At 39.8% G+C, this 17,447-nt stretch overlaps 1 protein-coding gene across 6 annotated transcripts in view; it reads right to left on the bottom strand.

The window, feature by feature from the left end:
- Positions 1-139: 139 nt before the first annotated feature.
- Positions 140-17,447, bottom strand: part of SWT1 (SWT1 RNA endoribonuclease homolog) — a 40,854-nt gene continuing 23,546 nt past the window's right edge. For 3 of the 6 annotated variants that reach the window (XM_087733783.1, XM_087733787.1, XM_087733785.1), the window contains 3 exons: positions 9,691-9,757; positions 8,690-8,754; positions 140-2,253 (listed from right to left, as the gene is read on the bottom strand). In XM_087733783.1, coding sequence (XP_087589909.1) covers positions 2,148-2,253; positions 8,690-8,754; positions 9,691-9,757 — 238 coding nt within the window. In that variant the 3' untranslated portion in view covers positions 140-2,147. Of the gene's footprint in view, positions 2,254-2,883; positions 2,908-8,689; positions 8,755-9,690; positions 9,758-10,583; positions 10,606-12,494; positions 12,546-17,447 lie in introns of those variants that run through there. The other 3 variants (XM_087733786.1, XM_087733788.1, XM_087733789.1) reach the window with 3 other exon arrangements.

The raw sequence follows: 17,447 nt of genomic DNA, 5'->3' as shown, positions 1-17,447 counted from the left end.
CTGCTGTGACCTGTCTTTGTGTCCTTTTCTTTACCGAGACAGTTTATGACATGAAAATAGACGTATGTAGGTTTAAGACAAAGTAGGGTATTGAACTGCTCCCCTAGCTCAAGTTTGGGTTGAGTAGAAATGGGGGTGGGGGAAGCATCACGTACACCTCCTGCCTGCCGCCTGAGAGTTCCCCTCTGGAGAGAGGTGGCGGGGTCTCAGGGCCCCTGGCTCCTAGAGCACTGCTGCTGTTGTCTCAGGGAGAGGTACCAACTTCCAGGCTGCTCTCAGGATCCGTTTACTAAAAGCTCTGTGCAAATCCAAGTGTGGTGCTCCAGAGGCGAGATGAAAAAGGGGCCAAGTGAACATGAAGAAAAAGAGTGCGTAACACCGTGGTGAAAAGAATACTGTGCTAAGAAACTGGATCTGCTCCTTCAGCCGTGTTCCTCAGCCTTACTCAAGTAGCTTTAGGAAATGAAGCTGCCAGTGATGGCACTAATTTCAGTCACCATCACAGTTGTCTTTTCTACTGCTTTGGTTCAGGCCTTAACAAGCTACAGCTGTCTGATCCCAACACCCACAGCAGACCTCTGCTCCAGCTCCTGCACAAGGCAGTCCTGCTACACCTGTACACTGGAGCAGGGAACCATCAGCCCAAGTAACTGAGCTGACTTTTGAGCTGTAAAGCTGGGTGTGTTTGAACAGGGAGAGGCAGTATGAGAAAAGATAACGTAGTTGTCTTAATCTGTGTCAGCTGTCTTCCCCTAAAGTATATGAAAAGTAGATGCGAGCTAAGACAGACGTCCTGAAGTTGATCTAGCTTCCTAGATTTAGGGTAGGAATTGGCAACAAGCTTATTTGAGTATAACGTACTTCTCCCACAGTTGGGGGGTAACAACTTGAATGGAAGTAGCCCTTAAAATGAATTTTGCTCTGACAGCAGCTCTACCAGCCCACTTCTCTGACTTCCAGGTGGCTGGGGACAAGAGCCGCATTAAACTTGCATCCACAGTAGTTAGGCAGAGTGAAAACAGAGCTATTCAAAGAAACTGCCACGTAGAATTAACTGCCATTTACTGTAACAATAAATTAGATTTTTACAAGAAAGATTTTACAAATACATCCAAAAGTTAATATCAAAATAAACACTTCTAAAACATTGCCAGTCATCTCATCTCTGTACAAATACATACATAGAAGAGGTAGCTTTCAAGGCCACAGCAGCATTGAAAATGGCTTTTAGAAAGTTTCATGGACTTCAAGAGGTTTTGGAAAGCAACAAACAGTACATTCAGAGAGAGATGTCACCTGGAGAGCAGAGATGGGACAGGTCATGGAGCATAACCCACGGGGGAACCGCTCGTGCCTTAGCAAGAGAAGGTGGCAAAAGAGAAGGATGAGGAGTTTCCCAAAAGACAGTTTCTAGCAGGTTTCTGCTGTATGAAGTAGGTATTTTAACAAAGGAAAAACATCTCTTTTCTCTGAAAAGAAGTCCAGGACAGACAAACCTGCATGAGGGTGGTTTGTTTTGGTTTGCTTTTAAAAAAAATGAGCATCAATCCATTTCTTTCCCTGTTCTATGTCCTCTCTTAAGCCTTACGTGGTTCACTACATAGGATACACACGTTGCATCCGCGTTTTAGTCTCCATGTCCGTAGGGCCAGCACGCATCGCGGGGATCCGGCTTTGTATTCGGCTGCTTTCCTTTCAGTCCTTTCAGAGCCCCCGGTGTCACAATATATTATTTTTTCTCACTTGTCATTTCTCAAGTATCAGCAAAACAAATGCCTTACATGGGTTTTTCCTATACAGCCACTAAGAGACCTAGCTCCTAGCACGACTGTTTGGAATTTAGAACAGCAGCCCAGCGCATCTGCACGCCAAGCCAGCTGCGTCAATCCAGAGCCCCTCACTTGAGACAGAAACTTCTATTAGCTCGCGATTCTTTCTGAGAAGAAATTCTGACATTCAATGTACGTATGTAACTAGTTGGTTTTTTCCTTCAACTCAAATACAAACCAGCACCATCGAGAAAAAAGGCGGCAGATTTTTGGTTCCTCGAGCGTTTCCCTCACACGCACCAGAGGAGCAGTTGGACTTCGTCTGGACAAGGAAAACGCAGGGGATGAGCACCGCAGCTCCGAACCCCGACCCAGGCGTCACAGCCAGCCCCTGCTCTTGGCTTCCGACTGAACCGATGCATGACACTGCTTAATAGTGTGCTCCAGCTGGGCCAGCTGGCAACATCCAACCTCTAACCTTTCCCTAGGGAAGAGAAGATACAAAGGGTATCAGGACACAACAGACCCATTTTATAGACGGGAATCTTTCTGTATATTCCTTTAAAACAAAATTCAAAGGCATTCTAATACCACACATCTTTAACTCTGTCAAAAGTGGAGAATACTCAGCATCTCTGGAAATCCAGACATATTTTTATCTGTATAGCAAAAGATCAAGTTCACTACAGAGCTGGCTAACCACTGCTGTTTCCTGCAATGACATCTTTAAAACAGGAACAATCTAAAAGAGCCACACAGCAAACGTATTAGTTCAGTCTTCTCAACCCAAAACTGAGCCTTCAACTGATAAATAAATGTTACTGGTTTTTACTGAATGTGTTTAGCTGAAGTCAGCTATACATTTCCTATAGGCTTATGTGTTGCAGAGAGAAACAGGTTCTATCTGCAGTTACAACACGGTCAGAGACTGAATTTAGGCTTCTGGGATAATCTGGCTTCAGTCTGCAGCTAGGCCTGTTCCTCTTGCACTTGTCTGGCACCTGTAATTTTTCTGATCCTCTGTGGAGTGTCACCAATCGGAGACAACATTTTACAAGCTTATGCTCCTACAAGTTAAATATAGTTTAAATTAGCTACTCATAAAGGGACTTACGGTCAGATATTCAATATAGGACACCTGCACTGAGAAAAAAGGACTGTAAGAAACATTTTTTGAAACAAAACAAAACAAAAAAACCCCCTAAGCGTGCATTCACAGTAACCACAGCGATTCCTGTTGTGGACCATATGGCAGGCTGGCAAATGGTGTTGAACGTTTAAATAGCAGCCGCTCTAGTTCAACACATGAAAAACCTTTCCAATTTCAACCTTTTTCTGAAAGACAGCGAAACAAAGCTTCCATCCCTCACAGTGCTTTAATAAATGTTGGCAAAGCAACCAGATCCAGGATGTCGTTTCTCCGCGTCTAGTTTCATAAAAATCACGGGCAGACACTGGACCACTGCAGGTCTGCTGCATTTTTGTTGGCTCACAGTTTGACCAGTCTTCCCTGCACAGTTTGCTTTTCTCCCAGCTGTAAAATTGCCAAAACACCTGTTCCTGTTTTTCTGTTTGAACTTGGAATCAGACGGTAAAATTGGTTAAATGGTAAACAGCAAGAAAAAAAAAAAATCCTCATTTCTATACTTAAACTAGAGTATTTTGCAAACATATTTGCTATTGCATTTGGGGAGAAAAAATAAATCAATGACAGATAAGGCAGCCGAGTTCCAAGACTTTAAAAAAATGACCTCATGCATACCTAAAAATTGTTATTTTAAACTATTAGCACAGATTTTTATGTTCTTGCTTGTACGAGCATGATCTGCAAGAGATGCAAAAATCCCCCTTCACCCCCCGGGGAAGAGGAGCAGGCGCTCTGCCCCGAGTATCGCCTATCCCTCCCGTCTACTCGCACCCTCGCAACAGCCCCTCGGCACACGGCGTGCTGATGAAATAGCAACTGCTCTACGCGTTATCCGCTGGGTGATCTCTGCAGGCTCTGGTATTTGCAACCAAACGTAACCTCTGAGGAGGAGCAGCTACTAGGAATTATCTGTTGCTTTCCTACTAGGAAACCAGTTGTCCTGACTCAAAATACGATTTCATACAATTTTTAACTAAAAAGGCATATGGCAGAAGACAAACGATGCAGTTGTGATGTGTATGATCAAAAAGGCAATTTCCATAAAACCCAAGAACTAGCACTGACTTTTGCTCTAAAGCTGCTAAAATCAAGGATTTTATACCATCACCTTGAAACAGCCAAACCACAACCCAGCAAAAAGGCAGAGCTCCTTTTTACTTTCATTGTATTATGTAAAGGTAGTTTTAAAAAATAATCAGCATTGAAAGGTCACTTATTACAGCTTTCTTGACAGAATAGGGATTTTGGAAGGTTAAATTCAAACCGTCTTTCATATATTTACACATAATATATTTACACACAAAACAAATCTCTTGACTACACTAATTTATTATTTAGACTTTTGTTTCAAAAGAGGCATCTAAACCTGATTACACAGAAAACATTCTGTAACTTTGGTTTTCCAAAAGATACTTTCTCAAAAGACCATTTAAAAGGTACTCCTCGAAAAAAGAGGAAAAAAAGGCAAGGTTAAGTTACACAAGTGCAGCCTGAGGGCTACCAGACCAGACTCGCAAATAATTTTTTTTTACTATGCCAAGCACAAATTTACACACATTATTTTCTTTATGCCTGTATCGATGCAGATCTATATCCAACAGCTAGATTTGCTAGTTTGTTGGGGTTTTTTTTCCGTTGATCAACTTTTTATAGATATGTATTTTTAATACAATTCAAACTAAGGGATGCTTTTAAGATACGTACCATACCCTCCCAGTAATTTTTGCTCTCACAAGTAACGTAAGCTTGGCAGATCAGCCTGGCGGAGCAGGAGATCAATTCTATCACACAGAGCAGTCTAAATGTATAGCATTTCTCCAGCAATAACCTATAGCACTGGCACAGCTACTCTGATGAAAGAACATCCATCCTCCTGATGAACGAGCTCCATTCATCAGCTACAAACTGCGCCTCGACTCCGTTTCGACACTGGCGAGCGAGGCACTACTGGGCAGCCAGTAGCGAGCAGGCAGCGTACTTACTCAGGCTATCGGTCAAGTCTGCGTACAGAACGAGAGCGAACACTGGGACGCCTCGGCAGCACAAGTTATAAACCCTCCGCAGCAGCGAGTGCCTTGACAGTTTTCAAGAGCAGCTCTTAAAAACTAGCGCAAAAAAATATCTTGGCTGAGACGTGAATATTTCAGTACCCTTATCTCAATTAAAATTTTCCCTACATCGTTCTAGTCACCACTGAGTAACGGTTAAAATGGTAAACACTGCGGTACCACATGCAGACTTTTAGACCCAAAGACAATGCAACAGGTTAATTCAAATGTCATTACCACAGTAAATAGAAATAATATTAAACGGGCCAAAAAAGAGATTGTTTCTGGGCCCTCAAAAACACAATGGTGGGTACTGGATTGCAGATAACTTCCACTGAAACGCGTGACACCAGCGTGGGACACCCAGCTGTGCCAGGCTGGCAGAAAGGGACGTACAGGGCACTGAAAAGGACCGTCAAGAAACAAGAAAAGGGGCAAGGTTTGCAAACGATGCAGTCAGTACTCGCTGAGGGTATCTGCCAGGCAGTCCTGTGCTTCATCGCCACAGACTGTGGTATCAGGACAATAAACCAAACCGTTGCTCTGACCGCACCACACGTGAAATCTGGCCCCACGGTCGGTAGGACAAGGGGAGGCACAGGGTGCTCTCCCCGGCTAGCGGGGGAACGCCTGGCCGGAGGGATCAAGCAGACTGGTATCGCTGTGTCGGTGCCCATTCCAGACCCCAGGCATCGGCATCTTCCCAGCCCCTGCCTAATGCCTCACCTCCACCTCCTCTGGCAGTTTACTGCAAGGTAGACACGACCAGGTGGAAGAGCAAAAGCAGCAGTGTGAAAGTCACGCGTAGCTTTCAAGTGCGCTGCTTAGATGCCCAGGCCTCCAAACAATGTATTTTCCTAGTTCAGATGTGTTCACGTTAGCTGCTCGCCATAAAAGCTAATGGCCTCTCTGAAACTCTTCTTGCAATCCAGCAGCCCTACTGTCTGCGGTGCACACTTGAATGGGATGGGAGGGAGGAAGAAATAAGGGCTTTAAGTAAATCTCCCTTAAGCTACAATCTACCTAATTCTGCAGCTCAGGACTGTGGCATGTTCCCACTGTTCAGAAGGGAAAAACTGCATTCCAATTAAGAAAGATTCCCCAGGCTAGGATTTTCGTAAGCCCACTTTATCAGGTCTGAAGAATCTGTACCGAGGAAGAAATTAGCAGCCAGGCCTGCCCTTTGCTGCCTTTGTATAATCCCGTCTCCCCCCTCGCAGGCTACTGCCTTGCCCCCTAACAACGATGTTAACTGTGACAGACCTGACTCAGTGGACAGTTTTGTTTTGTTACCGGGCTTCGCTCTCACCACATCTCAGTCTCTACCAACGTAAGGACAGGGGACATGTGGAAGCCGTGAGACAGGGGGGGAAAAAACCCCACCAGAAAAGGAGAGGTCTTGGGTCAACACTACTCAGATCTATGCGAGGAAGACCGGAATCTGCCAGGCAACCAGCAGGCAAGTTCAGAAAAGATTTTTAAAAAGTCACCTAAGACTTTCTGATGGAATAACTTACTTTGCGAATCTGCTGAAGATGCAAAAAATTGTTACAGTGGATCTCTGGGGCAGGGCCAGTCTGTTTGTTCCATTTATATCCTAAAAATCTGGACCTCGGCTGGCAACTTCTAAATGCTACTGTGACACCAAAGCCTGTCGTACTGCTTAGAGATAGGAAAGCAGTGACAATTGTGCACGTAGCTTTGGCTATTTAGCTTCAAGTAGTCCTTTTCCTTCTCCAGATAAGGAGAAACCCTTTGGATCAAAATTTCAAGACAAGAGCATCTTTGGTGTATCCTGAAAAAGGAACAGTCAGAGTACGAATATTCTAGACAGGAATTTATGTCCCAAAGAATTCAGAGGCTAGGTTGAAGTAAAAATGTTTGCGGGTAATTGAAGCAAGGGGAAACATTTTGTTCAGCATGTTTCTGCCAAAGCACAAGTAATTCAGCCTGCTTTAAAGCAGTCTCCTTTCCTGTGCCTTTGCTCTTGGAACGTTGCTTTTTAACTGAGTGCTTTTAAAGCCTCATTTAGCATCTCTGCTTTATTGGGTGGAGTCATATTTTATTTCACTTCTGTAATACCAAATAGTTTCATTGCCATAATAACTGAGAACAACAATTAGACATAAGTAGTACTTTGAAAATCTTGGATTGAATTTATAGCAACAGATCTTAATCTTTGCTTCGTTTGCTTTATATGTTTTCAAAGGACAAAAACGTAACAAAAATGTCACCCTCGCCCTGTACCGCTCATCCAGAAAATGAAAGTTCTGGCGAGAATGTTTTTTTTGGCTGTGAAATCTACTGTGGCACACAGAATTCGCCACAGTGGTCCAAGTTTTTGGGCCTTCTGATAAAGCATGGACCTAGGGACACCTTTCAAACGTCAAGAAACTGCAGTTCCCTTGCTATCCTTAGCACAATACCAAAGGCTGTATGTACACTATAGATTTTATACAGGCAGTGATGGAGATGTCCACAAATGTTTGGAAACGTGAGAACTGCAGAAGTGCTGGACACCAACTCAAGCCAATTAAACTTCTGAACTACTTTTCTCTACTGATACATGGACTGAATCTCTCCCTCCCTGCCTAACTTTTCTCCTCTGACCTAGCGATTTGCACAAATTCACAGAAGATTTAGGAAATCGGTATCAATCCAGGCAAAAGAAAAGATTTTTAGAATAATTTGCCTACTCAGATTAAAATAACCTGCAAGCGTTTTACGCAGCTGATGGAACTATGCTTCATATCCTGGCAAGTTACAGCTAATTCGTATCCATATAACAGGAACATCAAAGAAAATATTTACCTGTCTTTTACTATCCACTTAAGATTTATTAAAAAAAAATAAATTTGCATTTTAAAAACCTCACAGAACCTGGATTTACAAGCCCTCAATTACACAAATTCAGAAATAAACCTTTTATGAGCCAGAAACTTTACAGTTAGGAGCTGTAAGTCTTGCATGACACTCATTTTTAGATTAAAGTTTTCAAGGCCCTTAACTCAGCTGTACAACAGAACATTTATTTTCTTGTGACTGAACTATAAAAAAGCCTCCTAAAATGGAAACGGTACTTGGAATCCTGTGTTTGTTTCTCCTTTTTTTCTAACTGGACTTACAAATGGCTTAATTTATGACTTTAATAACGATGGCCACAGTGTAGCACAGCAACTGCAGATATGCCCAGTTTTCATGGTACAGTTCAATCACTTGAATCACCTTGAGAATCGCAGGGTTTTTGCCTCTGCTGATTTAAGCAAAGTTCTCATAATAACGAGTTCCGTTACAAGAAGTACCTCACCAAAACACAATTTCAGTTATAATCAAATTCATTTAAATGCAGTCTCATGCTCTAACCTATCTTACAATGAATGCTGTCCTATACTGGCTCTGTCTGCCACTAAGCCATGAATTCAAAACTGGTAGAGGAAAGAGGGACCAACATCTCACCTCAAACAGCTGAAGATCACTGTGTAGATGCTAATGGCTCACCTCTAATTTAATTTCTGTCCTCTCCTACTCTGTTGTAATAGTAGGTCATTAAAAAAAAAGGGGGGGGGGGGGCGGAGAAAACATCCCCACTCATCTTTCCTATGCCTCTCCTACAATGGTGATTTTTTTATTTATCCAAACAATTTCTCTTATGGTACTTTGGTTAATACAGTACACACTAAAATGCTGTCTCAAAACCCATCTGATGTGGTCAGTAATTGGCTTACCGATATATCTCTTGTGAAACACACTCATAAAGCTCCTCAGCAGTGAATTTTATACTATTATTTATCTAAAACAAAGAACAAAGAATTAACAGTAATTCACCAAGTACCACATATTGATCAAAATTATACAGCTGGTATAACAGATATGGTTAATGTATTGCCTAACAGGCTCTCAAGTTGAGACAGTACATAAAAAAGTCATCCTATATATTATAAAATCAAATAATACAAATTAACAATCATGATTGTATATAATGGGAGTGATAGATATCACCCCAGCTCCATTTTCTAACAATTTCTGCACAAATCTAAAAGACCTTAAATAATTCTTCTTTCCCTCTTAATTTACCCTATAGTTCTATAGCAAACGAAGTATATGCAAGTATATGAAGTTCTACAGCAAATGACTCCTGTTAATTCCATAAATATAGCCACCCTATATGTACAGGCCCAAAACCCAAATATGTTTTCCTGTATAGGAGAGGACTGCAAATCTGAAATACATAATATACTAAATGGAAAGATACCTCTATTCCACTGCAAACATTCATTTCAATTTCTCAAAATCTTTCAGCACAAATTAGTTAAACCTTCATGAATAACTGGTAATTTCAGTTTATCTGTTTTCCTCTGAACTGCAGCCAATATTCTCCACAGAACTACCCAGGGCAATGCACTCTCTTCTTAAAACGACTAGGTCAGGGATGTTTTGGTGACTTCAGCTTCAAGACTTTTTACTCTCTACAGCGAGACATTCACAACAAATGAATGCTCAGAAAGGCACACAAGCAACTCAAATATCGATAGAGGTTCAAATAACTTTTGGTAGGTACCAACTAAAAATATATTTTTATGTCTAACGCCTAATAAGTAAGAGCAAATCTTCAAAATTCTAGCTTAGTGGAAACACGGTGAGGAGGCAGCTAACCTCATCACTACTTTAAATAAAAAACTTAAATAACAGAAGCGTATCTGGCAAAACGTTAAAGAAAACTTCATACCTCGTTGCTTATGAGGAAGTTATAGAGGGTCCAAGTATCTTGAAAACTACTGGTTGGGGTCAAAATTCTGAAAAAGAAAAGTTTTGTGATTTTTTTAAGCAAATATAAAAGGATTCTATGGAAGAGTTAAAAAATAGTCAGAAGTGCTTCATGAAAAAAAAATCTCATTACTTTCTTTAAACAAAAAGAGAATTTTGATCTTTGAAGAATTTTTCCTTCCACCCATCCCTTTCCACTCCCCTAAAAGAATTAAATGAGCTTATTATTTCTGTAAGGACTTTCTATGAAGGTTTTTCATAATTAAAAATTCAATTGATGTTTTTATGAGCAATTTCTCTATATAGACGGGAAGAAAACAAGAAATAATTAGAAGTCTTTTGTTTCACATAAGCAAAGCCTGCTGTATTAACGTGGAACACCAGAAAAGTGACACACAATACAAAACTTTCCCCCACTAGCTAAAGCTTTAACCCATTCCCTCCACTATTCTAATTTACAGCTCAAATACTACAATTTACATACCATTTTTGCTACTTCTAATAATAACCAATTCCCACCCAATACCGAGAAGTGAAAATACGGTTTGACAGCTGAAGAAAGGTGTCTTTATGAAGAACCTAGTATCATGGGAAATACTGGTATTTTATTTAGCCACGAATACACACAGCAGCCAGCAATATTTCAGTCTTTCTAGTCCTTGTTCACTACGTTACAAGCAGAGATGCCACCCGCAGAAGAAAGCGTCAGCTTTGGTCTCTCCGTAAGGTGGTGTGAAGTTCTGAGAGATGTACACCCTGTCCCACAAGGCTCCAAAAATGATCCAATAAGGAAGTGATTCTCTCAGAAATTAATTCTCCTAATCTATTTAAGCAGATATAATTCAGTTATACTTCACCGTAACTTCATTTTCATTCACTAGGAAAAAACGGAACCCTCTTAAACATGCACAAAATGTACATTAAAATCAACATTAAAAACCATGTAGCACTTTACATATATTAAGAAATACTGATAAAATTCTGCCTTATATTAAGTTTTAAGTATGTAAATAATGATTAAGAAAAGGACTGGGACTGGAAAAAAAAATATTTAAAAAAAAAAAGTCTTTTTGGGAAGCTCTATTTACTTTCCCATGGGAAAGTGCCCAAATTCTCCCCACCCTCCCCTTGCAAGCTGTAAGCCTTTATAAATAGAGTTAATTAGGAATTGAAAAAAACAGAAAACTAACGGAATAAGTTAAAAATCCCAGTTAAAAAAGACACTGTTTTTTTAAAAAGGCTAGAAGACTGTGACACACCACAGGATCTATCGTAACTAGTAAGTCCGCTGCTTATTTTCATCATGATTTTACATAGGAATTATCACTGTTACAAAAATTAGTCACCCATTCTTTCCCCCTTCGTAAGAAGATGCACTCAGAATTTTTTTCTTAAACTAAAACACAACCTGCCAACTAAAAGTCAGCAAGAGAAGCAACTGGCTAGGTTTCCTAAAAATACCTCGAAGCCTTCAACTGCTACCTCAGTGAGAAAGCTATCAGCTTTGACAGTGTAAAACCCCAGCAGAGACAATTTGGCAAACATCCTTGGAAACGCTGGGAATCTTGGCAGCTTGGACTGCATCGCAGCTAAGGTTCCCATCGACCAGCTCCATGTAGCCGCTAGCCAGCAACCCTGTCTGCATGGGACAATGCATCAGCTTTAGCTATCGCATCAGTCATCTGCAATATAAATAAATTAGTATACCCGAGCCTGGGAAAGTGTGATTTCTATTGCTGATGATTTTCGTACCGTTCTGCCTTCTATTTAATGCAAAAAGGAGGAAAGCTTGCATGTTTGTTTTCATAAAATGCAATGCAAAACTGTACGAAACACAAAAGGTAAGGTATTACTAATAACTTCACCTGAAGGCCATTACACATCGCCACACAATATGTTGGGGCAAAATATGTTCATCACTGTATTTTTCCTGCTGTGCCAAGGACACATATGGAAGGGTGTAGGATAAGTAAGACTGCTGTCACAGCTGAGCTGCCGGTGGGAAACCCAGCCAGGCTAGCTTTCTATAGGAAGGATGGAAGGTGGGGGGGAAAGGGCAGCTGGTGAGAGAGAGACCTGTATTAATTATGGGCTTCTGGATTTTGTGGAAGAAAAATGTATGTATGAGCTATGAAAAGGTGAAGGAAGAGACTGAGAGCAGAGCGGAAGGCAGGATCAAACGGTGCTGCCTTCCCCTTTGGCTATACGGCATCTCCGCATGGCTATTTCTGTTCATCTGACTTCTAAATTCCCAGGGCAGAGAAGCAGCTAGGAACTTCAAGTTTCACTCCATCGTTCTTAGCAAGGCTACGTTTAAAAGAAAACGAGTTTGAAAGTAATTTTCGAAGCAACATTAGACTGTAATTCCAAGGTCATTTTTAGACCCCTGGTTTTGCGCAGATCTTTGTACTGTGAGTATGAAAGCAGCCAACACGCCACCCACACCCACGTTTCCTTTCCCTTCACAAGCGTAACACCATGAAAGCACCAGCATCACATACACTGTATTTGATCTTTTCTTCCTGAAGGGACCGCTTTGGAACGATTACTAGAAAATCTGAATCTTGACACCAGTTAGGAGGCTGCAGACTTAAAAATCATTCCATTGATGTTTCCCAGACTATACGCTTTAGGCACTCAATAAGGTAACCCTCACCACTCTTTCTATTCATTTCTTGTCAGGACATCAAATTGGAAAACATACTTATTTTTGTACTGGTGACCAAAGCGTACTAGCATACAGCTAACATTATTGGTTTAGCTCACTCTAAGTTACCAGATCCCAGGTGGATGTACAAACCAGCTGTGCTTCCAGATCTTTGGGGGGAAAAAAAAAAGTAAAATGTGTAAATAAGCATACAAGTAACTTAATGTTAAATCCTGTAACTTACTTTATGGCGTTCACTTGGATTATGACAACAATTGCTTCTGGGTTTGTAACATGAAATGAGAAGCCAGACATTTGGCTCAAAGCTTTACACTATCTTCAAATAAAAAATTTGTTGTTTTCAAGGAAGAACCATTGCAACACACTGAGTACTGAAAAGAAGTTGGTGAGAGAAAAGCTTGCACAGTAACTTCCCCCACAAATTCTTAACAGGTCAGCATTCACAAAAACATGCTTATTGCTGTTTTCAACTAAATAGGAACTGGAATACAAGCTCCAGTCTTGGAATATATTTTTCTGTAGAAAATTGTAACACATTTCTGTCTGCAGGGCAATGATTTCACACCACCGCTGTTGTCTACTGGTTTTAATCGCTTTATGTTCCTTTCATCTCCTGTAGCCATCATTCTGCGTTACGGAAAATAGAAATTCTACAAGAAGATGCACATTGGGAAATCTGGATATGTTTGTATCACATCGACTCTGCATCTATGACTTCATTAAATCAAGTTGATCTTGTTTTCATCAAAGTTTCTCGGTGAAAAAAAGTCTGCCTCAGTGATAGAACTATGTCTAGAGAACACCCTCTAAATTAATAATACACGAAGCAAATGGGCTCCTATGTAAAACTCTTCTAATGAGCAATCTGAATCTCTCTCAACATGACATCAAATGTATTTCAAAAGCAGAGGGTGGAAAGCCACTGAATCGCTTTGGCTTTCCTATCAGCACAGCCGTGCAAAACCAAACTACAAATGACCCCATGTTATGTAGTTCAACTTTTAATTAATCCAAACATCATGCTCTGAGCAGATGTTGGCAAGGATGCTGGGTGACATGAAAGTTGGATGGCCAATAAAATGCAATTTGTTGATCAAGCTAAAAGCTATAGTATGGTTGGTTCTGTACAGTTTTCTGAAAATATTTAGTACGTCATAGAAAGACACAAAAAGTGACTATGGGCAACAGCTACCAACCAGAGGTTAGATATCGTCCTTGGGGCAGAAGGGAGAAAGAAGAGAGTCAGACTTCATGATTTCTATATCATAAGCAATAGGGCTTCCCAAACCACTCAGAACACTTCTTTACCTACTGTCCTGTCACTCATCTGCTGCCAAACGCATGCATAAAGCGTAAGATACGATAATCAAAAATGGAAATGGATAGGAAATAGCTCAGTGGGTTTTCACTTGTGCATAGAGAAGACCTGGGAAACAAGCAAAGCCTATCTGGAAAGGATCAGAAAATTAACTTATCAAATCGAAGGAAAAAAAAAAAAAAAACAGCCCACAAAACAATCTGGCAGTGAAAGCATGTCAGCCTGCCAGCTGCTCACAAACACTAAAATCCTGGGCAATGACAAGTAAAGCATATGGAGAAAAGTCATATGAGACTACGTGGTCATCACTCAAATCTGGCCAAACCTCTGTACCTCAGTATTTGCCACACTGAGTCATTCCTCTTCAACAGTTCTATATAATCGCCTGTAGTGTACGACTGATAAGACTGTCATAAAGCATTAACCAATTCAATAAATCTGTGCGGTTAATCAAAAAGGCATATGACAATTATATAAAACTCAACTTAACCCACTAAAAGCCCCATTTAACCCCACTGTCAGAAGATCAGGGAAACAAAAAAGATGAGAAATGGAAAAGCAAAACTTCTATGCGGCTTATCAACAAATCCTCATTACACTGCACTGCAATAAGGACTCAAACTGGTGTTACAATCATCAAAACATGCCAGAGTTTTGTTCAGTATCAACCTATTGGGAAATTAAGGGTATTTTCCCCAAAATAAAGTCAAGCTCATGCTTTCTTCTATTGTGGAAGTACTTCAGATGTCAGATCCTAGGGCCGCTTTGTCTAAATGCCTATTCCCTAGCTTTACAAAGTCAGAAAAAAAACCTACGGCTTTTACAACACTAACTCATTTATTCAATTTTTTCTGCTTTTTAGACTGGCTTAAAGGCAACAAGGCTTAAGCAGCTGCCACAGCATCACCTCTGCCCTGCTCCTTGTTAAGCCCTGGCCAATTTCAGCGGTATTTGACAGAGGCAGAGGTCTTGAAACTTTTTAATTTCTTACAGCTCTCATTAAAATAGGCAGAAGGGTAAAGGACCAATTTGGACCCTGGCAGCAGAGAAGGCAGTAGGTTAAGTTCAAATGTAATAGGAGATGGCAAAGAATCCATGTAGGAAAGGAAACACTACAATTAGGAGGAAACCTTTTGTCACATACTGCACATTTTCAACTATATCAGACATGATAATTAAACTAAAGGATACAATACTGCAGAAAGATGAACTTCAGATATGCTATTACTGATGTAAAGTGGTTTTTTTCTTAGTAACCAAGGGGATGTTTCCGTGTTACTGCTGACCCCTGGGGAGTGACATTTCAACATACAACGCCTTTCCGCAAGATGCCTTACAGCTCATTCAACCATAATGCTGCTCTCAGCTGTGCCAATCTGACTATGTGTGGTCAAAATGCTCCACGGAGTTAATCCCAAAACATTCAATTCAGTGATCAGTTCTGATACAGTAACGCTTTGCTCCGCTACTGAGAAGATCTTAAAAATTATATTTTTAATTTACAAATGTTTATGAAGTCCTCATCTAAATCAGTGCTTTCCAAACAAACAAAATCATTGGGAATTTGAGAGAAATTCCATTTAGATAATATATTAGAAAAGCAGAATTCAGGTTTCTTACTGCAGTAAAAGTAACAGATAAATATTTTTACAGCTGACACTGTATTAGTATAAATATTTATAAGTATTGTATCTAAGAGTATATGCTGTAAATTGTGAGTGATTTTAAAGTTGGCATGCGAACAAAACAATTATTTCTTAGTGAACAGATGAAAAAATCAAACTAGAAATAACTATATCAATTCACCAAAAACGAACCATTCTTTTTCTTTTCTCTTAACAAGGATTTCTTATTTAAAAGTAACTTGTGCAGGAAACATGAAGACATGTAAAATTCCCTAAGGGTGCAAATAAAGCTTTGAATCAGAAGTTATGTTCAACCAGGGGAAAACGTTGGCGAATGTAAAGCCCTATAGATACAGTTAAATGCCGCTGCTGAAGCCTTTGAGTGAGTCAGAAAGCTATCTGTATCCAGTATTCCAAGAAGCATGTTAATGGGAAGAGTTAACAGCAACAAGACACAAAATATGTTTCAGATGACTGATCATGAAAACCTACAAGCGCTTCCAATCTTCTGCTGGTATTGGTGCACACATTAATTTCAACAGGTTAAAAGAGAAACACATCTTGCACGCAGCAAGTGGAGAGAAGTTATGATGTAACTTAGGTATAGAGTCAAATATATCTTAAGTATATATACCCCCCCCAGCAGTGATACCTTGCAAGGAATTCTGCACTTCTTAGAACAAGATCTGTAAGAGTTAATTATCTGTGGTAAGTACTTAAACCTCTCCTCTCTCCAAAGATGAAGGGCCCAAACATCTTCCAGCAGAATCAGTGAAAGAATTTCTACAAGTGATGACAAATTTGGCACATACTTGAGAACCCTGAGTTGTAGAAATACTTCTGTTGCCTCAAAGAGCTACTTGAAAACCAAGAAATTATTTTAAAGATTTTTGAAGACAATTATTTTAATTTATTTTAAAGATTTAATTTAAGAGACCTTAAATTAGGCCTCCTAGTTAACTGGTTCCAAGTAATACCCAACCCAAATAATACACAACACAAATACGAGTGTAAATCACCACTGAAAACAGTCAGAAATATTATTCAATCCAAAATTATTTAAAAGCATGTCATGGTTTTACAATTTGACTTGAAGTATAAATTTCAGGGGTTTAATAATCTTTGTTCATTGCTAATCAATGTACTATACATCAACACATACAATACCCTCTGCTGTCAAAAGTATTCCATGCTCACTTTTTAAGTGAGTAAATCTCAAGAATACACTGATACAACAATGGCTGCAAGGATCAGCTATATCTGATGAGACAACTAACATATACTTGTTTAAATACATTCCTGCTGCCAAAAGAGGCAGGTAGGTTATCAACGGTTGCTAACCATCCTACTGTCTTCATTTTAGAGCTGAAGTACTGTAAAACATTTATGGCATGCAGTATTTTGCAGTATAAATACTATTCTGCTACCAATGCTGTTAGAGGAAGAAGCAAAGATAAAATTAAAAACCCGTATGGTATGACAAAAGTTACAAAAATAGGGTAAGATGCAAAAAGCTGTTCATAAGACCTCTTCTACGAAGCAGCTCTTCTCCCCCCTCACCCACCCCTTCTTTTAATATCTGTATTTGTCATAAACACATTCTGGTCATCAAGTCTACATAGTTGTTGTAGTGCCACTAGTGTAGTATTTTCTTTATGAGGAAGGGTATCATTACACACATTTATCTCAAGAAGTGTGATTGTGCTTTTCTAATTGTTTTTAACAATTTGAAAATCTCAACTTTTAATGCAGTTGAACTTTCAATATAACTTATTTGTAAAACGTCTAAACTTTCACAAGACAGTTTCTTTCTTCTTTGTTCTGGACAGCAAGGAACAGAAGGTAACACAGAAAACGCTTGTATTTTATCACGAAAGCTGTATTACCTCCAAATATTCAAGCTAGAACTGTTTCACTATTTTTTCTCCAGAGGTCTCATTTTCTGCAGTCACACCATTAGATTAACTACAAATCACTGAAAGGAATTTTTTTCAAAAAATCAAGAAAAATAAACATACTCTAAGTTCAGTTTTAGAAAGGCTGAGCAACCTAGGCAAAATGAGCCTCCCTCTCGCTTCTGAAAACTTCAGACTTTTAATACTATGTAA

The sequence above is a fragment of the Nipponia nippon genome, unplaced genomic scaffold (genome assembly GCF_047370975.1).
Source record: "Nipponia nippon isolate SJK-2023a ecotype South Korea unplaced genomic scaffold, ASM4737097v1 scaffold_5, whole genome shotgun sequence".
In the NCBI taxonomy this organism is placed as follows: Eukaryota; Metazoa; Chordata; class Aves; order Pelecaniformes; family Threskiornithidae; genus Nipponia; species Nipponia nippon.
This window is presented reverse-complemented; position numbering and strand designations above follow the sequence as displayed.